The sequence below is a fragment of the Triturus cristatus genome, chromosome 8 (assembly GCF_964204655.1).
Source record: "Triturus cristatus chromosome 8, aTriCri1.1, whole genome shotgun sequence".
Classification (NCBI taxonomy): Eukaryota; Metazoa; Chordata; class Amphibia; order Caudata; family Salamandridae; genus Triturus; species Triturus cristatus.
Window position 1 is genome coordinate 702,802,587 of NC_140591.1, and position 25,788 is coordinate 702,828,374.

The following is a 25,788-nucleotide window of genomic DNA, read 5'->3' on the forward strand; positions in this document are numbered from 1 at the left end:
ACAGCCACTCATACACCAACTAACTTAATCAAACACCCACTGAAACAGCCACTCACTTACCCATATAGCCACTTACACACCCAATTTCTATTAAAAGTCTTTTGTAGAGGCTGAGCCTAGATGTCTATTGTTTTTCCTGGAGCAACTGTGCCAGCTATCCAGAGGAAAGATCAAAAACCTGTATTGGGAGGCTGCAGCCATCGATATAGTGACCAAAAGCACAGGCAGTCTTACACTGTCTTTCTTCGATTTTAAAACTTTGTGAGTATTGAGGTCACTAATGCAGTTCAGATATGGTATCCCCCCATTCAAATCTTTTACTTCCAACAGGTCTGCAGGGAGGGAGGGTGGGGATGAATAATGTCCTGAATGTGGTGGGGGCAAAGCAAATTGTTCCACTTTGTAAGAATTTTGATACCAGGAGTTACCAGGTTGCGTTTATAATTTTCAGCACTAGCACACACTAGCCCCATGTTTTTGATGAGAGAAACTTTTGTAGGGCTGTTGGATAAGGCACTCCAAGTGCCAATAAAATGCGATAGCCATTACATGAGCAATTATTTCAGGGAAGAAAGCAGGCAATTGTCTTGTGAATAGCAAATATGTACAGCCCATGGAATGTTCCGCTCTGTTTTGACGTTTTACCCTGTTTTTCTGACAGTTTTTATGGGCAAAGATAGCCTTGAGGAGATCACACTCTTGTATCGAAAGGGGATCACAAACCTGGGCCTGATAAAGCACCATATGGTGCGAGATGCATTGGGGAAATCTCTTACTCCGGCTAAGGTCTCTAGAACTGCTAAAGTGGCCGGAGACCAAAAAAATCAGGTTGGACACAGCGGTAACACTACACGGGAAGAAGAAAATGGGAGAAGCAGCTCAAAAGTCTATTTGAGTGAGATCCAAGAGGGCTCACTGGAGTCAGACAGAAGCTTTTATTGAAGGGTGGTAAATGTGAATCAGATAAGCTGGATTGTATTTTATCTGTCTTGTTTTTTTGTAAACTGCTTTTATTATTTTTACTTTGTTGATCTGTGTGATCGAAATAAAGTATTTTGATTGGCTGTACAAGAGCCACATAGTTAGATACATACAGAATGTTTCAGCTCTAGTTAAATAAGCAGCACCATATTTTGGCAGAGTTGTCCCAATATGCAATTTTGTTCTGATCTTACTTACTGTGTTTATTTGGGGGGGGGGGAATTTTCATTGTTTCTGTGAGTGACAACATACTGAACACTCCACTTCTCATATCCACTTTTGAAAAGGATAACTAGACAGTGGGTCAGTGAAATACTTCTCTTATATCATAAGACATTTGCAGACATCCTAAAACACACAACATTTGAACAGATACTTGAGTATCACCTTCATCTTCACTAACATGCTGTCATTGTCCTTGAGGGCTTGACCTTTCCTAGTCCAATCGTCTTTCTCATTGATTTACTGTTGAGAATCTTGGTGTAATTGCTTTCCTCAATGCCCAGAGTCCATTTTATGGCAAAATATGTGTTTTAGAAATGCAATACACTAACAACAATTCTTCATTGGTTGTTGTTTTGCAGCATGCTTGTAATTTGTTTCCTGCTGCAGAGAGCAAGAATGATAAGCATTCATATCCATTATTGCTCTGTCTGGAGAGTTTAAAGAACAATGCCCAAACTTGGAATCACTACCTTGTTGATATTTTTTGAAGGTTTTTGGGGAAATTAAGAACGTCTATATTTCTTCCCAACTGAAACAGAGCATTGTTTAATTAATCATATAAAGACAAATGCTAACATTTCTCCTATATTTTATTTTCCTTCAAAAGGCTGCACAGGAGCTGTAGCAAGAGAATTTATTTTGGCATACCCACGGTCTACAATCACAGTGTATGACTTGCCTAAAGTTGTAAAAATGACTACGAAACACTTCATATCCCCGGAAGAAAGTCAAATCAAGTTCCATGAAGGTATGTTGGTTTCTTATACGTGCTAATGTTGATCATAAAAAATGTTTTGTATTTTTATACAAAAAACATTTACCTTATCTCAAAAACACTGAAACCGCAGCAGGTTAATAACCGAAAGTGGAACCAGGCCAACAGATAAGGCCAGATTACACGTCAGAGAGAATTAAACCAATGCATGCTTGCCTGCATTCATTTGCTCCGTCTGATTATTCGTGGTTATGTGATAACAGCAATGAATAGCGAGTTCCATGTGGTATTACAGCAGTAAAAATAGGACCCACACAGTGTGGAAACGGTAAAATCGCATGCCCAGTGTGAGAAGTTGGCCTGGTATATGCTGTCCACTAGTTATAGTGGGCACCCTGTACCAGTCCAAACAACCCCTTATGGTGAATAGGTTAAAGACAACCTTTATTGAAAGCTATCCTAGTTGTAGCTATGGAGAGCAGCTATCAGGCTAAGTCTTGAAGGAATGTAAATCATCTTGTTTTACCAGTCTATAATCTCTTGAATGGCTAAATGAAAGACAACCACACCAGGTATATATATAAAATATATGTATTTATTTCTAAGCACACCCTCCCAGTCTCTTTATGAGGCTAGAGGTCAAAGCACATAAGTTACACTTCAAATAGCAGTAAAATAGCACAAATACACGTCAGGCCCTAGGGCCGAGCCAAACCATATACTAAAATAGTGGTATAAGAACCACGACTTAACTAGACACAAGGCCTAGAGCCTGTAGAATTGCTGGGACCCCAAGGGACTGTAGTGAAGGCAGCGTTTTAGATAGATACATTGTTATGTTAGCATAAGCGCCTTAGATGTTTGAAACGCCATCTTGCCACTTTTGCTGCTTTTGCACACGACACTGCAGGTACATGTTATTATTTGAAAACTGCTTGCTTGCCTTTTCTTCACATGAGAACTGTCTATTGTTCACATCCCTAGACGTGCACTGCGACCTTGGTCTGAACATTGTGTGCAGAAACAGTCTGAGGCACCAAACAATGTGTGTTTTTGAGTTCAGGTTGATCGGCCCACGCTCTAGCCATAACACGCACACAGCTGCAAATATCTGAAAGTCGAGAGCCTTTAATATTGCAGTTTGCATGCATTAGACACACATTCTGGAGAAGAACTTTTCCAGGCGCAGAGCAAAGCTGATGCTGTGATGTGATTCACCTAAGCTGATCTTTACGGTATGGGGTTCCCCATTCAAACCTAGAGACCTTCTATTAGTATAATTATAATAGCTCACTAATGAAGGGAGGGTGGTTGTGTTCCACTATCATTTGTAATATGATTTCTCCCTTCTTTTTCTATGGTATTGTAACAATGCTGATGGTTTTAATTTTAATCATGTGTCTGCTTATGTTAGCCAAAGTACTGCATCTTAGGACACGTAGTTTATAAAATAAACATTTTTAAACTTTACCGTGTCTCTGATTACTCTTGTTGTGGACTGATATGAGAATAATAAAGAACAGGTATTTCTGATTCCCACCATTCCTGAGAGTACTCTAAATCGCATGTTCTGGGTTGTCTATACATTGGGAGCTCCGAGAGGATACGGAGGACGAATGGGACAATGATGCTAGTCGGATTGGGGTTCTGGGTACTGAGGTGAGTTTTTGGTACACCGCAATTCACTGAGGTCCTGGTTTCCTGCGCATAGTTCTGTGCATGAGCAGAATCCCTGCAACAGAACCACCCAAGGTAGTGACTCAGGGAACCCACGGGGCCGTGTGAAGTGTGGGAAAGTCGTGGTTAGATTTTTAAAGATTAGGGACATTTAGAAATGAGTCAGGACCAAACCCTATGGGACTTAGGAAGTTCTAGGGTCAACACCCACGGGAGCACCGGAGTACTCGTGTTAGCTCACCCAGGGAACCCGGGTGCATAGGTGTCAAATGGTGTCGGGTCGCATCGTCGTTTTCAATGGGAAATGGCGAAGAAGTGCTGCTGCCGGGAAGATGCGAAGTGTTCGAAGAGATCCAAGCCTGGATCGAAGTCGAGAAGAACCTGAAAGCAGAGGGGACAGAGTCTGGGTCACTTGCAAGTGACCAGGAGCCCGATAGGCGAATGCCCACCGAAGTCGGGTGATTTCAGGTGAAGAAGGTGAAGCTCGACTCTTCAGCCATGAGGACCAGGAGGCATGAAGGATGACCAGGAGTGCGATTCCAGCTGTCCCACAAAGGATGTCGAGTGCTGCAGCATTGGAGCCCGGATTGGACACAACAAGCCTTGGCAACAGCAACCCACGCAGAAAGGAGAAATATGCTTCGATACAGACCAGCAAGGTCTGAGGGACTCACCACTTGATAGGGAGTCAGGGCACATCTGGAGCAACCAGGAAAGCCCAAGGAAAATCAAAGTTGCCTTCACAGGGACCCACCAGTCGACGGACCAGGGATCGTAAAGGGACCTCGAGAGGAAACAAAAAATGGCGTCCCACGGTTCACTCAGGATGACTAGGCTGACAATCTTCAGAGGAATCTCTGATTGAGGTGGGGGCTACAAGTAACCTCAAGCACGACTTCAAGAGATGTCGAGAAGTCAATGCACTTGCAAAAGTGCACTGTGACCAGGTGTTCCGGTTACACGCTACTCACGAGGGCTGCGGGTCTCAGCTCTGCTGGGGACTCGGGTCAGCCTCTGAGATGTCTGGAAATCCTCTTCCTGGGCTGCAAATACTTCGGAATCTGGCGGGAGCTCCGGAAATGTAGATCGGCAAAATGCTTCGCTGGTGCCTGCCAGGCAGGGGAGTCACTCCTTGACCCCAAGGGAGATTTCTTCAGTCCTCTAGTCTTTAGTACAGTGTCAAAGTTCCAGGATTCAGCTTCAGAGTTTTGTCCAGGGATATCTAAAGTCCTGTTGCCAGGGGTTCCTTACTTATACCTAAGGAAGGGGTTGGACTAGCTCTAAGGACCCACCTATGGGAGGGTTTGGAAAGAAGGGGTGTCTACACCCATTTCCTTTGTCCAGTTTCGCACCAGAGCAGGGCCTGGAAGCCCCTGAACCAGTTTGAGCTGCACTATGCACAGGGACACCAAATGTGCCCCCAGTGCAGGACTTCAAAGCACTCTGAGAGTGCTCCCACCCAGCCCCAATACACATAAGCCTGTCTGGGTGGTGGTTACACCTCCCTGTTACAGGAAACCTATTGTCCAGGCCTCCCCTGCCGGAGTTTCGGTCAGCAGCAGGAGGCCAGACTCATGTCTGTGGCTGCAGCATTCATTTTGTGATGCCAGGGCTCTGTTACGTTTCTACCGGGTATACCAGTACTGCCATGTCTCTCCCTTTAGAAGGGTGGGATCATATTGTCACATCAGGAATAGATGTGGGGTATGATTCCAAGGTGGTTGACACCAAACACAACATGTTTCCGTGCAGCCAGTCAAAAGTTAGCATTAACCGTTGTAGTTATAATGTACTTAAGAGTATATAGTCAGGCTGCACCACTGACATACACGGAGAAGAGATTCTGAAGGCTGCAGAGGGGCTCAGCTCATGCCTGAGCACCTTCTCACATATAACCAAGCTCCCTGCCATCAGGATTGATAAGGCCTGCCATAGGGGTGACTGATAGGTTACTATGTGCAGTGATAGGTGAGGTATAGTGAACCTATACCTTAGTAAGGGGTGCATGCACCACCTTACCCAGGCTGCAGTAGCAGACCTGCGGTGTCATTTTAAAGTGCTTTCCAGGGGAGGCACAATACATACTTCAGCCCCTGGTAGACCTCTGGGGTACCTATGCCCTGGGTACCTAGTATACCATATACTAGGGACTTACAAGGGTACCCCAGAATCCAATCTGGAGTGTACTTAAAGTACATGGAATCAATTTATAAGAAAAAGCAGCTAGGCTGGGGCCCTGAATAGCGGGGTCCCAGCCAGACTAAAGTCGAAAAACAGTGAAACACCAGCAAAAAGTGGGGGTAACCATTAAAGGCAGATCTGACTCTCCTACACACACACCCCCCCCAAATGCAGGTACATTAAACTAACCATGACCAGTTGAGTCTTCATTTTCTAAGTGGAAATATCTGGAGAGTCCATCTGCATTGGCATGGTTACTCCCAGATCTATGTTCCACTGTATAGTCCATCCCCTGTAGGGAAATGGACCACCCGAGAAGTTTGGGGTTTTCACCCTTCGTCTGTTTTAGCCACAAGAGGGGCTTATGGTCTGTCTGAACAATGAAGTGAGAACCAAACAAGTATGGCCTCAACGTCTTCAGAGCCCAAACCACAGCAAAGGCCTCCCTCTCAATGGCTAACCAACGTTTCTCTCTGGGGGTCAACCTTCTGCTTCTGAAAGCTACTAGTTGATCCTGACCTTCATCATTCAACTGTGACAGTACAGCCCCTACCCCCAACTCAGATGCATCTGTTTGTACATTGAACTTTTTGGAGTAATCAGGACTTTGCAGAATGGGAGCAGTGCACATGGCCTGCTTCAGGTCATCAAATGCCTTTTGCCAGCTAACTGTCCACTGAACATTTTTGGGCATTTTATTAGAGGTTAAGTCATTCAGGGGTGTCACTATTGATCCAAACCCCTTGACAAATCTTCTGTAGTACCCAGTCAGGCCTAAGAAGGCTCTCACCTGAGTCTGGGTAGTTGGAGCAACCCAGTCCATTATGGTCTGGATTTTGCTCTACAATGGTTGAACCTGGCCTCCACCTACAAGGTGGCCTAGGTACACAACCTGACTCTGCCCTATCTGGCACTTAGTAGCCTTGATAGTTAGGCCTGCTTTTTGCAGGGCCTCCAAAATATTCCTCAGGTGGACCAGGTGATCCTCCCAGGTGGAGCTAAAGACAGCAATATCATCTAGATATGCTGCACTATAGTCTTCCAGGACTGTAAGTACTTGATTCACCAACCTTTGGAAAGTGGCAGGTGCATTCTTCAAACTAAAGGGCATTACCACAAATTGATAGTGCCCACTAGGGGTAGAAAATGCTGTCTTTGGCTTTGCATCATCAGCAAGTCTGATCTGCCAGTAGCCAGCTGTCAAGTCAAATGTGCTTGGAAACTTGGCTGAGGCCAAAGTATCTATTAGCTCATCTGCCCTTGGGATGGGATAGGCATCAGTCCTAGTGACTGCATTGAGACCCCTGTAATCCACACAAAACATCATCTCTCTCTTGCCATCTTTGGTGTGAGGTTTAGGTACCAGGACTACTTGACTAGCCCAAGGGCTATCCGAGTGTTCAATGACTCCCAAATCCAACATCTTTTGGACTTCTTTCCTTATACAGTCCCTGACATGGTCAGGTTGCCTGTAAATCATATTCTTCACAGACAGACTGTCCCCAGTGTCCACATCATGAGTGCACCAGGTGGTCTGACTTGGAGTCAGAGAAAACATATGTCTAAACTGGCTGAGAAGTTTTCTGCAGTCAGTGTGTTGCTGGACAGTGAGGCTGCCTACCAAGGCTACACCATCTACTGATCCATCATCAGGGTCCTGAGAAAGCAGGTCAGGGAGTTGGTCACTCTCTTCCTCCTGTCCTTCATCAGTAGCCATGTGCAAGCCCATATCTGTCCTGTCAACATATGGTTTTAGTCTGTTGACATGAAGTACCCCATGAGGACTCCTAGGGGTTCCAAGGTCTACCAAGTAGGTGACCTCGCCTTTCTGTTCAACAATTGTATGGGGGCCACTCCATTTGTCCTGGAGGGCTGCTGGGGCCACAGGCTCCAACACCCACACTTTCTGCCCTGGCTGATAAACAGTCAGCACAGCCTTTTGGTCATGCCATGCCTTTTGCAATTCCTGGCTAGCCTCAAGGTTTCTAGTTGCCTTTTTCATGTATTCAGCCATTTGGGAGCAGAGACCAAGTACATAGTCCACAATGTCCTGTTTAGGGGGCTTGAGAGGTAACTCCCATCGCTCCTTCACCAGACACAAAGGACCCCTAATAGGATGGCCAAACAAAAGTTCAAAAGGGCTGTAACCAACCCCCTTTTGTGGCACCTCCATGTAGGCAAACAAAAGCAGGGCAAAAGGATGTCTCATCTGCACCTAAGCTTTTCTGGGAGACCTTTGATCATGCCCTTTAAGGTTTTGTTGAATCTTTCAACTAAACCATTGCATTGTGGGTGATAGGGTGTGGTGGGTTTGTAATTCACTCCACACTCCTTCCACATTGCGGTTAAGTAACTTAACATAAAGTTTGCACTTCTATCAGATAATACCTCCTTAGGAAAGCGTACTCTTGAGAATACACCCAAGAGAGCTCTTGCCACCACAGGTGCTGTAGTGGTCCTAAGTGGGATTGCCTTTGGGTACCTAGTGGCATGGTCCGCCACCACCAGGATAAATCTGTGCCCAGATGCAGTTTGAGGATCCATGAGACCAACAATGTCAATCCCAACCCTCTCAAAGGGAACCCCCACCACAGGTAGTGGTATCAGGGGGGCCTTTGTGGTTCCACCTGCCTTGCCACTGGCTTGGCAGGTCACACAGGAGCGCCAAAACTCCTTAGTGTCTTCAGACATGTGGGGCCAGTGAAAGTGAGGGACAATTCTTTCCCAAGTCTTGTTCTGGCCCAGGTGTCCTGCTAGGGGAATATCATGGGCTAGTGTCAATAGGAAGCCCCTAAACTTCAGAGGTATAACCAACCTCCGGGAAGCACTAGATTGGGGTCTCTACACTCTGAATAAAGGAGTCCATCATCCCAATAAATCTTATGGGTGCCACTAGCATTCCTAGCAGCCTCATCAGCAGCTTGCTTTCTAAGGGGCTCAAGAGAGGGGCGGGTTTTCTGCTCCTGGCTCAGATCAGCCCTGGAAGGACCCCTGTCCCCAAGAACTCAACGTGGTCAGGTTTAAGATCCTCTGGGACAGTTTCTTCTTCAGGTTCAAGATCATCTCCCTCAGGAGGCTGATCAGTTGGGAAGGTACTGCCTTAACCCTACTGCTCCTCCTCTTGGGAGGCACCTGGTCCATTCTTCCAGAATCCAGGGCCTGTCCAGTGTTAGACATTTTGGCCTATGACCTAGTCACAGCAAAGACATGAGCAGGGATCCCTAACATTTCTGCATGTGTCATGAGCTCCACTTCAGCCCAAGCTGAAGTTTCCAGATCATTGCCAAGCAAGCATTCAACTGGTAGGTCTGCACTTACCACAACCTTCTTAAGGCACTTACCCCTCCCCAGGAGAAGTTAACAACTGCCAGAGAATGCTCTGTTTCGACATTGCTAGCATTGGCCACTTGGTACATTTCACCAAGAATAATCTGTCCAGGATCCACAAGATCTTTTGTCACCATTGTGATACTTGCTCCTGTGTCCCTGAATGCCAAAGCCTCTTTTCCATTTATTAAAGGCTACTGTCTGTAATTTCCCAGGTTACTGAGACTCACAAAGGAGGACATATCCATGCTTCCATCACAGATCAGGAGAGCCTGAGTTGGAACTAAGGGTGGGCGTAGTGCTCCGCTCCGCCCATTAAGTGTACGTAGTGCTGCCTGCTTCGTGGTCCACGAAGTAAGTATAGCAGGCAGCACTACGCACATGGCGCGGCGAAGCAGAACTGCCCGCCACCCGCCTCCTGCCTGCCCTCATTTTAAAATAATTAAAATAATTTCCCACAAGAAATGCGCATGCGCGGGCGTCCGCGCATGCGCATTTGTGAGGAAGAAGTTGCCGCTGAACCAGGAAGAGAGAGCCCCGGGGCGCCGCACCTCAGGTAAGGCATTTTCTTAATTTAAAACACTTTAAATTATATTAAAATGAGGGTAGGTGGGAGGCGGGCGGCGCGTAGTGGGGCTACGCGGAGTGCACAAGTATGCGTAGATTTGGCCACACTACGCGATGCTCCGCATAGCCCCACTACGCCCACTACGCCCAGGGTTAGTTGGGACTCTGACTAGGCCAGTGTCCATCTCAGATCCCAGGGTCCACCCTACTTCACCCTTATTCTGAACATTACCACCACCAATTGTATCTGTACTAAGGGGAACAGTTGCCTTAGGGGGAATGGTGGCTGGAGTTGAGTCTTTGGACTTGGTGAAATCACTTGTCCAGTGAGTCTTCTGTTTACAGATATTGCACCATGGTTTCTTTTGGCCTTTTCCCTTGTGAGACTGTGAATCCCCAACTGAAGAAGATTTTTGGGGACCTTGTGAAGACTTCTGGTCTTTACCTTTCTCCCCACCCTTGTCAGAGTTTTTAGGATCTTGCTTCTTGGATTCACCACCTTGGTTCTGAACCTTCTGCCTCACCCTGGTTCTGACCCTCTTTTCTGCCTTCTTTCCCAATTCTTGGCGAGAGGTCAGATCTGAGTCCACCAGGTACTGGTGCAACAGCTGATTTTGACAGTTATTAAGGATCGGCTCCCTCATAACAAATTGTACAATCCTTGAAAGTCATGCACTTTGCTGCCACGTAACCAACCCTCCAGAGCCTTAGTAGCACAATCTACAAAGTCTACCCAGTCTTGATTCTTTGCCTTTTTGGGTATCTCTGAACTTTAACCTATATTGCTCAGTGGTTAGGCCAAACCCTTCAATCAATGCACTTTTCAGACTGTTATAATCATCTGCCTCCTCCTCTCTAACAGTGAGGAGCTTGTCTCTACCCTATCTCTAGGGATGTTGCTGCCACCATTGGACTCTAGTCCCACCTTTTTCTCTAGCTCTATAGAGCTCTACGGCTTTCCTGTCTAGGGGTACCTGCTGCTTTCTGATTTCAAACTGGGCTTCCTTATACTTCAGCAGTCTCTCTCCTCTCCTGTGAGGTTTCCCTCCTAAGAGAAGAAATAGAGGTCCCTATAGATTAACTAGAATGGTTAGACTCCACCACCAACTCTTCTTGGAGTGACAAAGAGGGGGCCATTGTGGCCCTCCCCCTCATCTTCCAGGGGAGCTGGATTTTCCAGGTCAAGATCATTGTCATCATCCTGGTCAGCATTAAAGGTCAGGTCATGGGGAATTTCACCCCTAGGCCCTTCCTCATGTGCTGTCCCACCCACTCTGCCTACCCCTACAGACCCTATAGGTCTTCATAGATCATCCAGCCTGAGTACCTCTATGAGATGCTGGGTGGTTGGGCTTTTGCCTGTCTTCAGTTTCCTAGTAGTGCATAATGCTCTCAGTTCCATGAATGGGAGGTTATCATACTTGGAGACAAGAAGCCCATTGGCTTCTGGCAGGGACCCACTTGTTCCTGGCCTTGAAGACATAACTAGTGAGGTGTGGTGTATTGCACTACCTACTCTAGTATGGCCTACTAAACTCTCTTGAGTTGTAGACATGGTGTGCTAAGCCCTTAACACTCAACTCTAAGTTCAGTAGAACTTGCTGTATTCTGAAGCTTGTAATATATGTACCTAAAGTACCTTTAGTGGTTTTTAGTTAGTCACTCAATTGAGATTATCTGGTAAAACAATAGCAAGCTGGAATCCCACCCGCTGCACACCAATGTGAGAAGTTGGCCTGGTATATGCTGTCCACTAGTTATAGTGGGCACCTTGCACCAGTCCAAACAACCCCTTATTGATGATAGGTTAAAGACAACCTTTATTGAAAGCTATCCTAGTGGTAGCTATGGAGAGCAGCCTTCAGGCTAATTCTTGAAGGAATGTAAAGCAGCTTGTTTCTATCAGTCTATAACCTCTTGAATGGCAAAATGAAAGACAACCACACCAGTTATACATATAAAATATATGTATTTATTTCTAAACACACCCTCCTAGTCTCTTTATGAGGCTAGAGGTCAAAACACATAAGTTACACTTCAAATAGAACAGTAATATAGCACAAATACACGTCAGGCCATAGGGGCGAGCCAAACCATATACTAAAATAGTGGTATAAGAACCACGACTTAACTGGACACAAGGCCTAGAGCCTGTAGAAATGCTGGGACCCCAAGGAACCACCCAAGGTAGTGACACAGGGGACCCACGGGGGCCGTGTGCAGTGTGAGAACACAGCCGCGAGCTCCCATTAGCTTCTATGGGGAAAGTCGCGGTAAGATTTTTAAAGATTAGGGACACTTAGAAAGGAGTCAGGACCAAACCCTTTTGGACTTAGGAAGTTCTAGGGTCGACACCCACAGGAGCACCGGAGTACTCGTGTTACCTCACCCAGGGAAGCCGGGTGCATAGGTGTCAAATGGTGCCGGTCGCGTCGTCGTTTTCAATGGGAGCTGGCAAAGAAGTGCTGCTACCGGGAAGATGCGAAGTGTCCGAAGAGATCCAAGCCTGGATCAAAGTCCAGAAGAACCTGAAAGCAGAGGGGACAGAGTCTGGGTCACTTGCCAGTGACCAGGAGCCCGATAGGCAAATGCCCACCGAAGTCAGGTGATTTCAGGTGAAGAAGGTGAAACTTTACTCTTCAGCCATGAGGGCCAGGAGGTGCGGAGGACAACCTGGTGCTGGCTTCAAGCTGTCCCACGAAGGATGTAGAGTGCTGCAGTGTTGGTGCCCGGATTGGACACAACAAGTGTCGGCAACAGCAACCCACGCAGAAAGAAGAAAGATGCTTCGGTGCAGACCAGCAAGGTCTGAGGGACTCACCACTTGGTAGGGAGTCAAGGCACGTCTGGAGCAAGCAGGGAAGCCCAAGGAAAATCAAAGTTGCCTTCACAGGGACCCACCAGTAGATGGACCAGGGATCGCGAAGGGACCTCAAGAGGAAACACAAAATGGTGGCCCACGGGTCAATCGGGATGACTAGGCTGACAATCTTCGGTGAATTATCTGCTCGAGATAAAGGCTAAAAGTAACCCCAAGCACGACTTCAAGAGACGTTGAGAAATCAATGCAATTGCAAAAGTGCATGTTGACCAGGAGTTCCGGTTTCACGCTACTCATGAGGGCTGCGGGTCTCAGCTCTGCTGGGGACTCGGGTCAGCCTCTGTGTTGTCTGGAAATCCTCTTCCTGGGCTGCAAATACTTGCTGGAAGCCCCTGAACTGGATTGAGCTGGACTATGCACAGGGACACCAAATGTGCCCCCAGTGCAGTACTTCAATGCACTCTGAGAGTGCTCCCACCCATCTCCAATACACATAAGCCTCTCTGGGAGGTGATTACATCTCCCTGTGACAGGAAACCTATTGTCCAGGCCTCGCCTGCCGGAGTTTCGGTCAGCAGCAGGAAGCCAGACCTGTGTCTATGGCTGCAGCATCCATTTTGTGATGCCAGGGCTCTGTTAAGTTTCTTCCGGGTATACCAGTACTGCCATGTCTCTCCCTCTAGAAGGGTGGGATCATATGCTCACATCAGGAATTGATGTGGGGGTATAATTCCAAGGTGTTTCACACCAAGCATGACATGTTTCTTTGCAGCCAGTCCAAAGTTACCATTAGCCGTTTTAGTTATAATGCACGTAAGAGTATATGGTCAGGCTGCACCACTGACAACCTCTGAGAAGAGATGGCGAAGGCTGCAGAGGGGTTCAGCTCATGTCTGGGCACCCTCTCACATATAGCCAAGCACCCTGCCTTCAGGATTGATAAGGCCTGCCATAGGGGTGACTGATAGGTTACTATGTGCAGTGATAGGTGAGGTATAGTGAACCTATACCTTAGTAAGGGGTGCATGCACCACCTTACCCAGGCTGCAGTAGCAGACCTTTGGTGTCATTTTGAATGTCTTTCCAGGGGTGGCACAATACATGCTTCAGCCCCTGGTAGGCCTCTGGGGTACCTATGCCCTGGGTACATAGTATACCATATACTAGGGACTAACAAGGGTACCATAGAACCCAATCTGGAGTGTACCTAAAGTACATGGAATCAATTTATAAGAAAAAGCAGCTAGGCTGGGGCTGTGAATAGCAGGGTCCCAGCCAGAGTAAAGTCGAAAAACAGTGAAACACCATCAAAAAGTGGGGGTAACCATAAGAGGCAGATCCTACTCTCCTACACCCAGGACAGTGCAACTCATAACTATGGGCATAGCATTAAGTGCTGATTCTGTCTCTAATAACTGTGACTTGACTAGCTAAGAATCAATATTTCAAAGTTAGAATACATCCTCCTGGAATGAGTGATTATTCCTAAATGCTGTAATAATAACCCATGCCCGAAACTATTCTGACAGTATATGCTTAGCGTGTAAATACATTTAATTTTATTTATTTGTATTGAATTTAAATATCACTTCATTAAAGCGGCTCAAGATAAATAATGAGCCAATAGTTTTAAATTTAGCAATAATGACGAAATGCTGTAGCAACAAGTGGTTTTATGTCAGCCTATTAATCAATTAGCATGCTAAAACAATGCTCAAGCAAAAATATTGACATCCTAATTATTCTGGAGATAATTATATATTGGAAAGTGTAGATTTATATAGATAACAGCTATCAGCTCCGCTAATACGTATATGTTTTATCAAGTTACCCATACCTCTCGTGCCTCTTTCTGCACCCCGTGCCCTCTTTCTGCACATCTCTTGCCTATTTCTGCAACTTTCTTGCCTCTTCCTGCAGTTCTCTTGCCTCCTTCTAGACCTCTATTGCGTCTTTCTGTACTTTTATTGCCTCTTTCTGTACCTCTCCTACCTCTTTCCACACCTCTTTTGGTTCATTTTGCACTTCTCTTCTGCATCTCTCTTGTAAATTTCTGCACTCCTCTTGCCTCTTTCTGTACCCCTCTTCCATCTTTCTGTACCTCTCTAGCCTCTGCCTGCATAACTCTACCCTCTTGCCTCTTTCTGCTCCTCTGTTATGTTATTTTGCAATTCTCTTGCCTATTTCTGCATCCCACTTGCCTCTTCCTGTACCCCAGTTACTTGTTTCTGCACTTCCCTTGCTTCTTTGTGCACCCCTCTTGCTTCTTTTTGCACCTCTCTTGCCTCTTTCTGTACCCTTCTTCCCTCTTTGTTCACCGCTCATGCCATTTTCTGTGCCTCTCTTGCCTCTTTCTGTACCCTTCTTACCTCTTTCTGCCTCTCTTTTGCATGTTACTGCACTTCTCTTGTCTCTTTCTGCAACCAGCTTGCTTCTTTCGGCACCTCTGCTGGTTCTTTCTGCACTGCTCTCGCTCTTTCTGCACCCTTCTTGCAAATTTCTGCACCCCTCTTGCCTCTTTCTGCACCCCTGTTCCCTATTTCTGTACCTCTTTTGCCTGTTTCTGTAACATTTTGCCTCTTTCTCCTGTGTGGTGTCCTTTCATTTAGTGATTCAAGAGATTATAAGGTAAAACAAGCTGCTTTACATTCCTCTGAGACTTAGCCTGAAGGCTGCTCTCCACAGCTACCACTAGGATAGCATTCTTAAAAAGGTTTTCTTAAACCTATCTACCATAAGAGTCGAATTGTACTGGGGCAAGGTGGCCACTTTAACTAGTGACCAGCATATACCAGGCCATCTTCTCACAAGAAGTATAGAAAGAGGCAAGAGAGGTGCATAAAGAAGACAGTGAGGTGCGGGAAGAGGCAAGTGAGGTGCAGAAAGAGGCAAGTGAGGTGACCAAAAAAAAAAAAAAGTGAGGTGCAGAAAGAAGCAAGTGGGGTGCAGAGAGAGGCAAAAGAAGAAGAGGAAGAAGCAAGAGAAGTGCAGAAAGAGGCAAGTGCATTGTAGAAAGATGCAAGAGAGGTAAAGAAAATGGCAAAAAGAGGTAGGAGAGGTGCAGAAAGATGGAAGATGGTGCAGTAAGAGGAAGGAGAAGTGCAGAAAAACACTACAGAGGTGCAGAAAGAGGCAAGAGAGGTGCAGAAAGAGGCAAGTGAGGTGCAGAAAGAGGAAGAAAAGTACAGAATGAATAAGAAAGTTATAGAAAGAAGCAAGAGAAGGGCAGAAAGAAGCCAGAGAAGTACAGAAAGAAGAAAGTGAGGTGGAGAAAGAGACAAGAAAGGTGCAGAAAGAGGCAAGAGAGGTACAGAAAGAAGAATGGGAGGTGCAGAAAGAGACAAGAAAGGTGCAGAAAGAGGCAAGAGAAGTGCGAAGCAAGAGAAGTGAAGAAAGAGGCAGGAGAAGTGCGGAAAAGAGAAGCAAGAGAAGTGCAGAAAGAAGCAAGAAAGTACAGAGAGGCAAGAGAATTAGAGAAAGAGGCAAGAGAAGTGCAGAAAGAGGCAGGTAAGGTACAGAAAGAGTCAAGAGAGGTACAGAAAGAGGCAAGTGAGGTGCTTAAAGAGGCAAGAGAGGTGCAGATAGGAGAGAGTGAGGTAAAGAAAGAAGCAAGAGGTGCAAAAAGAAGACAATGAGGTGCAGAAAGACGCAAGTGAGGCACAGAAATAGGCAAGTGAGGTACATAAAGAAAACAGTGAGGTGCAGAAAGAAGTAACAGGTGCAAAAAGAGGCAAGTGAGTTGCCGAAAGGAAGAAAAGTAGAGAAAGAAGAAGACAATTAGAGAAAGACGCTAGAAAAGGGCAGAAAGATGCAAGAGAAGTGCAGAAAGAGGCAAATGCGGTGCAGAAATAGGCAAGAGAGGTGGAGAAAGAGGCAAGAGAGATATAGAAAGAGGCAAGTGAGGTAAAGAAAGAGGAAGAAAGGTACAGAAAGAAGAAGAACGTTACAGAAAGAAGCAAGAGAAGGGCAGAAAGAAGCAAGAGGAAGAAAGGTACATAAACAGGAGGAAAGGTACAGAAAGAAGCAAGAGAAGTGCAGAAATAAGCAATAGAAGTGCAGATAGAGGCAAGTGAGGTGTAGAAAGAGGCAATCGAGGTGGCGAAAGAGGCAAGAGAGGTGCAGAAAACGGCAAGGGAGGTACAAAAAGAGGCAAGAGAGGTGCAGAAAGAGGGAAGAGGATACAGAAAGAGATGAGAAGTGCAGAACGGTGCAACAGAGGTGCAGAAAGAGGCAAGTGAGGTGCTGAAAGGAAGAAAAGTACAGAAAGTGTGGTAAATATTTAAATTACCTGTACTATTTTTTATGCGGTAAAGTCTAGTAAGAATAACTCAGTCAAAATAAGAGGCAGAATCCGTGGTATTAGAGGTTCTGAAAAGGACTTTATTCCTTACAAAGGAATTATGGTTCGAACCAGGCAATCATATTCCATCACCACGAAGGTTCAGGAAGGGATAGGCAATACATTATTGACAAGTAACAATATATATATGAAAAGCATTGCATTAAGACAGATGCAGGAGGCGTAACAGCTGATAATACAGATAAGAATACACATACGTAATAAAAATAGGCGGAACAACAGGCGTATACTAGAAACGTCATTTAAAATGATGTCACAAGTGGGTGGATCCATAAGAGAATCCTGCAGTGTCAGCAGAAATATTTGGCAGAGATGCGCGCGCAGCCGCATGACGTGTGATTGACGTGCAACTAGAGGGTGAAGGGGAATTGACATTTAGCTCTACATGTGGAGACAGAAGTCTGGGGGGTCAGGTCAACCTAATCCCAAATCGTATCTAATATCTTTGTTTAAGGAACTGTTTTATCCAAAAGGAAAGGTCTCTCGGACGGAATCTATTCTATACTGACTGTTAGTGCATGTACAAGCGTCTATGTGTCTACATGAGATGCGAGGGGGCAGGAATCTTCCATGGTAACAGGGGCTATGAATTACTTGCATAAAGACAGCGAGGCCGGGCCCTTTGCTCGGTAGCTGGAAGGATGTTTACCTAAACTACTAGACAGGAATGCATTGGATGAGGAGCGGAGCAGATAACTTGAAGGCTGAATACAGTTTTTGGCAGGCAACAGGCCGCGTCAGGCACCGCTAGCCGCGCAGGGAGTAAGACAAAGTTCATGGACACGGATGCAGGTCCAGGCTGGAGCATTTCAGAGGCAGAAGCAGGAAAAGGCTTGATGACAGAATTCAGGGCCTACTCGCCTGAACTGTAAAACTAGAAAAGTGAACCATATAAAGTCGGTGGCCAATCATACTTAGGAATGGAATATTCGACCCATTCATGGCGGATCTGAAAGAGGACATGTTGACGTTGGACGCACATATATTTGCGTCTTCATAGCTGGAACTGGAGGGAACATACATGTACTTGTAGCATGTACATGGAGCCGTTGGGGTCTAAGATAGGGGACATAACTGATCATAAAATTCATATTTCCTCAAAAGAAGAAGACAATTAGAGAAAGAAGCTAGAAAAGGGCAGAAAGAAGTTTGAGAAGTGCAGAAAGAGGCAAATGTGGTACAGAAAGAGGCAAGAGAAGTGGAGAAAGAGGCGAGTGAGGTACAGAAAGAGGAAAGAAAGGTACAGAAAGAAGAAGACCATTACCTGAAAGAAGCAAGAGAAGGGCAGAAAGAAGCAAGATATGTGCATAAAGAGGATAAATGATGCTGAAAGAAGAAATAGAAGTAGAGAAAGAAGAAAGAGAGGTGCATAAAGAGGCAATTAGGTGCAGAAAGAGGCAAGAGAGGTAGAGAAAGAGGCAAGAGAGGTACAGAAAGAGGCAAGTGAGGTGCAGAAAGAAGAAGAAAGGTACAGATAGAAGAAGAAAGTGACAGAAAGAAGCAAGAGAAGGGTAGAAGAAGCAAGTGAGGTGGAGAAAGAGGCAAGTGAGGTGCAGAAAGAAAACAGTGAGGTGCAGAAAGAAGCAACTGAGGTGCAGAAAGAGGCAAAAGAAGTGCAGAAAGAAGCAAGAGAAGTGCAGAAAGAGGCAAGTGGGATGTAGAAAGAGGCAAGAGAGGTGGAGAAAATGGCAAGAGAGGTGCAGAAAGAGGTAAGAGAGGTGCAGAAAGAATAAGAAAAGTACAGATAGAAGAAGAAAGTGACAGAAAGAAGCAAGAGAAGGGCAGAAAGAAGCAAGAGAGGTGCAGGAAGACGCAATTAAGGTGCAGAAAGAGGCAATAGAGGTGGAGAAAGAGGCAAGAGAGGTACAGAAAGAGGCAAGGGAGGTGCAGAAAGAAGAAGAAAGGTACAGATAGAAAAAGAAAGTGACAGAAAGAAGCAAGAGAAGGGTAGAAAGAAGCAAGAGAGGTGCAGAAAGAGGAAAAAAGATGCTGAAAGAAGCAATAGAAGTAGAGAAAGAAGAGGCACAGAAAGAGGCAAGAGAGGTGCAGAAAGAAGCAAGAGAACTGCAGAAAGAGGCAAGAGAAGTGCACAATCAGGCAAGAGAAGTGCAGATAGGGGCAAGTGAGGTAGGGAAAGAAACAAACGAGGTACAGAAAGAGGTAAATGAGGTGTAGAAAGAGGCCAAAACAGCAACAAGAGACCAGCTCAGTAGAAATAACCCCAGTGGATGTGCCGCAATCTGACGCAGGAACCATTGCGGATCCACAAGGCTCAGCTGAGATCTTGAGCAATCCCCCTTGTCTTCTTGCTGTTGACACCGGTAAAAGGACAACCGAAAAGGAAAACAAGCTATCTTTAGTCACTATAGCTTTGAACGCAGAAGGTTGCCCCCATCCGAGTGGTCTTGGTAATCTTGGTAATCCCTCCATAACTCCAGAAACCGGTATTGCTAACTACATCAAGGGCTTGGAAGCTGCCACCGGTACACATCCACCTTGGACTCCAGAAACTGGGCCTGAGAACTTTTAATCGGCACAGAGACCTCTTCCGACGAGGGGGGCTTTGACACAAGCGAAGATGACAGCGAGGAATCGAACAAAGACACCGGAATGGTGCAGCGGCCCAAGAAAGCAAGAAGCAAGGGCAAAAGACGCAGCCAACCCATGTGGGATTATTCTGATTTGCAGATGTCTTATCCCTTGGATGAAGACGACTCTCATCTAATAAAGTGGGAAAAGACAAAGACAAAGAGCTTGCCAGCGGTCACTACTGAGCCCTCACTAGCGTCAATTCTAGCCTCAATTAAAGAGTTCCAGGAAGAGGTTCGGGCCGACAACCTCACAGCTAAAGGGGCTGCTAAAAAACTGCAAGGAGGCTTAAGACGATTGAATAAGACATGCACCAACATAATTGACCGTGTCTCCATGATTGAGGGGCGCACCGAATTTCTGGAAACAGAGACCACGGCTGTTAAAAAGCATAGCGAGACCAACACCGCCTGTCTAGTGGATATTATGTCAAAAATGGAGGAGCAGGAAAACCACCAACACAGGAACAATCTTCGCTTACTTGGAATCCCGGAGGGGAAGGAATGCGAGGACCCCAGGTGGTTCATTTGAAAACTCTTGCAAGAATCCTTTCCCGAACACCCGGGTTGGGACTGGGACCGTAAGGTGCAGAGGGCACACCGCTTTCCATTCAACATGAGGCGACAACGCAACAGCAATAGTGCAGCGGGTGGACAACCAAGGGTGTTCTTGGTATACTTTGGGAACTTCCTTCTGAGGTAGCTGATATACGACCAGGCTCGCCCAAACTCCAAGAAGGGGGCGAATGGAATAATCTTTTTTGCAAAACCCGACTTTTGCCATCAGACAGTAGAGCGTAGATGGCGTTTAAGACAGCTAATTTCCCCATTCCAGCAGCTGGGAGCAGAAGTTTACGTCATGAACCCTGCCAGACTTAAAGTAATCTTTAATGGGGATTCCAAAATATTTTTGTCCGAAATCAAGGCTGGAGAATACCTGGAAGAGATTAAGTCCAAGAACGGTTCAAGATAAAGAGACTACCACACAGGCACGGGCAAGGGCAGGGTAGGGGAAGGATGGGGAGGGCTAAGTAGGGATATTTATTTCTTCGGCTTTTTCTGCTCCTTTTCATTCTTAACTTCTTAAGGCTCCCTTACATCAGTTTAGCTCCAGGTAAAGCTTAAAGTCTGTTGATTTAGCAATGTTCTACTTTAACTCTTAAGAGCGAACTAGCCGAACACATACTTAATTTATTTTAGGCGTGGTTAGCAGCTGAGACTCACCACTGACTACCATCATTCAGGTTATTCCTGATTGCTCCAAGAAAGGGGGGGTGGGCTGGGGGGGAGGGGGGTATCTAGAATGACACAGAGAAATCAAGGACACCTTTTCACGCACAATCACTCACTTATACAATGGGCAAGGTTAAAGAATTCACCTAAGGAAGAGCGTTCAAGGGATCAAGAAATCTCTGGCCTATTTTTCTTAAAACACCCAAATGGCTAAAATAAGTACTCTCAGGTTCATTTCTGCCAATATCAGTGGGCTGAACGATGCTTCAAAAAGGCAATAAGTAGAGCAAGGTTTACGCTCTTTGGGGGGCGATATCATCTGTCTCCAGGAGACACACATACAGGGATCCCAAAAACACTTATTAAACTCACTAGGGCTTAAGGTTATAGAGGCTACTACATAGGGCGCTAAAATAAAAGGGGTAGGAATTATGGCTGAAAGGAGACTTCCTCTAAAAAATCCATGCGTTAAATCCGACTCATTGGGTAGATGGGTAATTTCCGAATGCCACCTTTCCCCTAATCCTCCTTTCACTTTATGTTCAATCTATGGAAGCAATGTTGACGACCCAGGGATCATTAACTTGATTTCTGGGGAGTTAGCTCACTGGCCCACTCCAATAATCATTTGCGGTGATCTTAACATCAATTTTCCCTGTGACTGGAAAATAGACAGCAAGTGGAGGTATAAAGGTAGAAAACCCCTAGTGTACCAAGCAATAATCAATCTAGCCCAAACCCACGGGTTGAGCGACGCTTGGTCTAAGCTTAACTCCACTCAACCTGGCTACACCTACTTTTCTTTCCCGCACTGGTCATTTGCTAGACTAGATTACTTTTTGATTTCATCCTCCTTACTAGGCAAATGCATCATAGACACGGTTCCGCGCTTCCTGTCGGACCATAATCCGCTTATTTTGAACATCAGGGGACGGGAGAACTGGAAGGAAGCACTAAGATGGAGCTTCGAGAAAGCACTTTTGCGAGATGCAGGCTATCGGGCTCACATGCAAGCTTGGATTCAGGAATTTCTGGAAATACACAGGAACGGCCTCAACTATGGTAGTCTGGGATACACTAAAAGCGGGTGTTCTGGGAGAGACTTTAAGGTTCTCAATCAGGAAAAACAAGAAAAAAAAATTACTAATGACTGATCTCCAGAAAAAACTAAAAAAAGCAGAAACGAAACTAGTCCAAATGGTTCAAACTGGACTGGATATTGAGAACACCCAAAATGAAGTAATACTTACTAAGACAGAAATAGGGGCGGTATTCGTGGAAAAAACTGCAGCTCAGTGGGCGGCAATGCGGAAAACGAACTACGAGTGTAGCGACTGCATTGGTCATCACCTTGCTGTTAAAACCAGGCAACAGGTCACAAGCAGCGAAATACTTGCAATCCAACTGTCAACAGGGATAGAGACCAGTGATCCTGTTAAAACACAAGAGGGTTTTTGAGATTTCTACGCCAAGTTATACTAAGAGGAGAATAGCAGGTCAGTCAATTCAGGAGAACCCGAAATCACCAACTATATAAAAGAGGTAGAGGTAAGGCAGCTTAGCCAGGACAACTGCGAGCAGTTGGAGGTTACCCCGACCTGGGATGACATCTCAGAAGCCTTAGCCAGCCTGCCATATGGTAAAGCCGCAGGAATGGATGGCATTCCTGTGGAGTTCTATAAAATATTTGCATCCCAAATAAAATACATCTTTCTTGCTGTAGTAACCACCATATTCAAGGGGGCTTCCCCTCCTGCCTCCTGGTCCAATGCCAAAATCTCTATATTTCCTAAAAAAGGCAAATCACCTTTAGAGATGGGCTCACATAGGCCAATCACACTCATAAACTGTGACTCCAAAATCTGTTCCAAAATACTCGTAATAAGAATATCTTCTGTAGCTGAGTCTCTGGTGTCAGAATGGCAACACGGATTCATCCCAAAGAAAAGTACCACAGAACACATTAGGCGGGCCATCACTCTGTTTGACACAGCACAAGTGACAGGAGACCCGATGTCTCTGATTCTACTAGACGCTGAAAAAGCATTTGATTGGGTCTCCTGGCGGTTTCTGTGGTGTGCGCATAAACAACAAAAGTGTGATTACTATTAGACTGATAAAGCTAATAAAATCAAACAGCGTGGGAAAAACCAAACAGATTGTTAAAAGAACCCTCACTCATAAACCTGGTTGGTGACATGCTTCATCATAGGATTCCCACCAAGTAGGCCGAGTGCATCCCTGGTGTGCTACAATGCCTGAGTTACAGCGGAGCTGGTTTTTTGATGGAGTGGTAGTGCAAAGCGTGAATTTAAAAGGTGGATGGTTTTAACCGATAACAATTTTTATTCTAGGTAAACCAAAGACCGTTAAAAGTCAAGTAGGACGGACAAAAACTGGCTGGTTAAGATAACCAAAGGTTGTCCAATTTAAGATCAGTGAAACTGGGTGGTCAACATGTTTCTGCTTGTCGTGCCAATTAGCTAAGCATTCTTCAGGACCAGTTGAAATTCCACGGTGGTATGAGCACGCTAAGGCGCACCCTAACCTGTGGAATATTGGTAAAACTTACGGTTCTACCGAAAAGCCTCCTGGTATTTCCTGGGCTACTTAATTCTGTTAGAAAAAAGGAAGAAAAACACACATAAACATATACATGTGGCCTGTTGGTTAATTGCCAATTCATGAAACATTTGGGTGAAAAATAAATTTGGTAATCCCGTGCTGTGAAGAGGGAGTGGGTGTCTTAACAATTGAGCCTCTAAAACCCGAAGGGCGAGTATCCTCATCCTAAAATATATTTGTGTTCCAAATCGATCAGTAATCGAGGGAACTGAGCACACGTACACTGCCTGCGTGCGAAAAGCAGCATTCTGTGATTAGAAATATGCTTAAGTAGTGGCTATTCACCGATGTATTGTTGGTGATAGCTGACTCGTGGAAGTGATTTGCATGCCGCTCAAGCGCCTATAGTTTGTACTAAGCGCTGAGGCACAAGTGCATGCGCAACCAAATCAAATGAGGATAAAATAAAATAAAACAGTAGCATGAAGAAAATAGTGGTCTGCCTACTCGTAAACAGTGTACGATATACGTCATGGGTCCGAGAGGGGGGTAGTGAGCTATAGTATCTAGAAGGAGCTACCAAGCACATAGATGAGTTAAAGCTTGGAACTCTGAATGAATTACCATTGGACAAGAACCTTTGTGCCCCTGCAAGGACTTACTTCCATGCTCGCACACTCCCGCGGTGGACCTGCCGGTATCCTACTCGGCCCGGATGTTACTGAGTTGTGGACCGAGCCGGAAGTAAGTAGCTGGTAGAAACGATCACGTGACCTTCAATGCGTGCACGTAACATCTCGGGTTTCTGACCTAAGTGCGTGGAACACTAGAACGTAGTTGAAAGAGTGAACTTTATTCGGCTATCCCAAGGACAAATAAACAAAGTCACGGAGGGGTGTGAAGCCTATTCCCAAGCAATTACTACGATCATTGTGTTACCCGTCTAGCGCGTTTAACCTCTTCAGTGCCCCGCCCTTTCCCCGCCCTGTGCCGGGCGTTGCATTAGCGGGCGGGGTTCATGACGAGATAGTCTCGTCATGGGCACAGCGCAACCGCGCTCCATGACGAGACCATCTCGTCATGGGCACTGAAGGGGTTAAGTCTACACACTAACATCAATGAGAAATGGGGGGTGCACGTAATTCAGAAGCCTAAGCGTGATATTCCCTTGGGTTTCGAAAAGGCTAAAGAAGGGGGAGAAACAATTCAGCTGCCCATTTTGCCAGTTATGGTTAGAGACTAGGCCAAAGGGAGTTAGTAAGGGCATCCTTAAAGAAATATCAAAGAAAGGCGAACAGCTAGGTATCTAGCGTGGTGGGCTAGAAAGTCAAGGGAAACAGACTCTCCGAGGCTGGGTTGGCAGTGTTCCTAAAGATTACTGAGTTGGCACTTCACCGCTTGAGTACAGAGTTCCAAGGGATATTTTCATTCAATCCTACTCGATGTGTTGATAAACGGTAAATCCACCGCTGTTCCTTCTCAAAGAGGGATTGCTGTGTATTGGGACCTGGATTGAGTTTCCCAATTATAGTCCATCTCAAATCATTAGTGGTGTGATTCTGAAGTAAGGAATGTTCCGTGAGTTTGGTACTGATCTTGCGACACCGGATGGTACTGCGGTGTTCGCAAATGCGCTGTTTAATTTTACGCCCGGTCATACCCACGTATCTCAAGCCACATGGGCAAGTTATTAAGTAAACCACATCCGTGGAATTACAATTAGTGTGGGTTTTTTGTAACCACTGTTTGCCTGGTTCCAGAGCAAGATGTTTAGTGGGAGAGGTAAGGTGGCAAACGCTGCATGAACCACAAGGGTGGTGGCCAACCACTGGGGGTAAACCCCATGCACTGAGAACTGACTGTTCTGATACTTTATCCTGTGTTCTGGGGCGGGTGTGTACCAACGCATCCTTTATACTTCTCGCTCTCTTGTACAAGAACAAAGGTTTTTCCCAATCGTGGTTGCTACTTTTTAGAATATTCCAATGTCTCTTAATGGATTTACTCACTGCATTGGAAGCTGCATTGAAGGTGGTCACACATGTGAGTGGGATTGTTTCCTTGTCATTTCTCACATGCTCTTCTAGTAGTGCATCCCTGTTTTGGTTTCGGGCTCTTTTGCTGCTCTTTTTCAGGCTTTTGTCGGGATAGCCGCGGTCCTTCAACTTCAAAGTCAGTTCCTGTGCTTGTTTCTTGTAAGTGGAGACTTCACTGCAGTTTCGTAGAAGTCGTAAGTATTGTCCGAAGGGGAGATTTTATCTTAGTGGACGTGGATGATAGCTAGAAAAGTGCAGCAGATTGTTCTTAGCCGTAGGTTTATAATGGGTCCTAGTCTGCAGCTTGTTGCCTGTTTTGTTAATAACCACATCCAAACAAATCATCTCATGTTCATCGTATGCGTTGGTAAACTTCAGGTGGAGATCGCAAGTGTTAATCCACTCAAAAAACTAAAGAAGAGTGTTTTCATGTCCTTTCCAGATGATCAACACATCATCAATGTATCTTTTCCAAAGTGATAAATTTGACAAAAAGGGGTTATGTGATGACA

General features: G+C 45.6%; 1 protein-coding gene across 2 annotated transcripts in view; it reads left to right on the top strand.

The window, feature by feature from the left end:
* LOC146802565 (acetylserotonin O-methyltransferase-like) overlaps positions 1–25,788 on the top strand; it is a 689,077-nt gene that overhangs the window by 465,164 nt on the left and 198,125 nt on the right. For both annotated transcript variants that reach the window (XM_085622124.1, XM_085622125.1), the window contains exon 6: positions 1,814–1,954. In XM_085622124.1, coding sequence (XP_085478250.1) covers positions 1,814–1,954 — 141 coding nt within the window. The remainder of the gene's footprint in view (positions 1–1,813; positions 1,955–25,788) is intronic.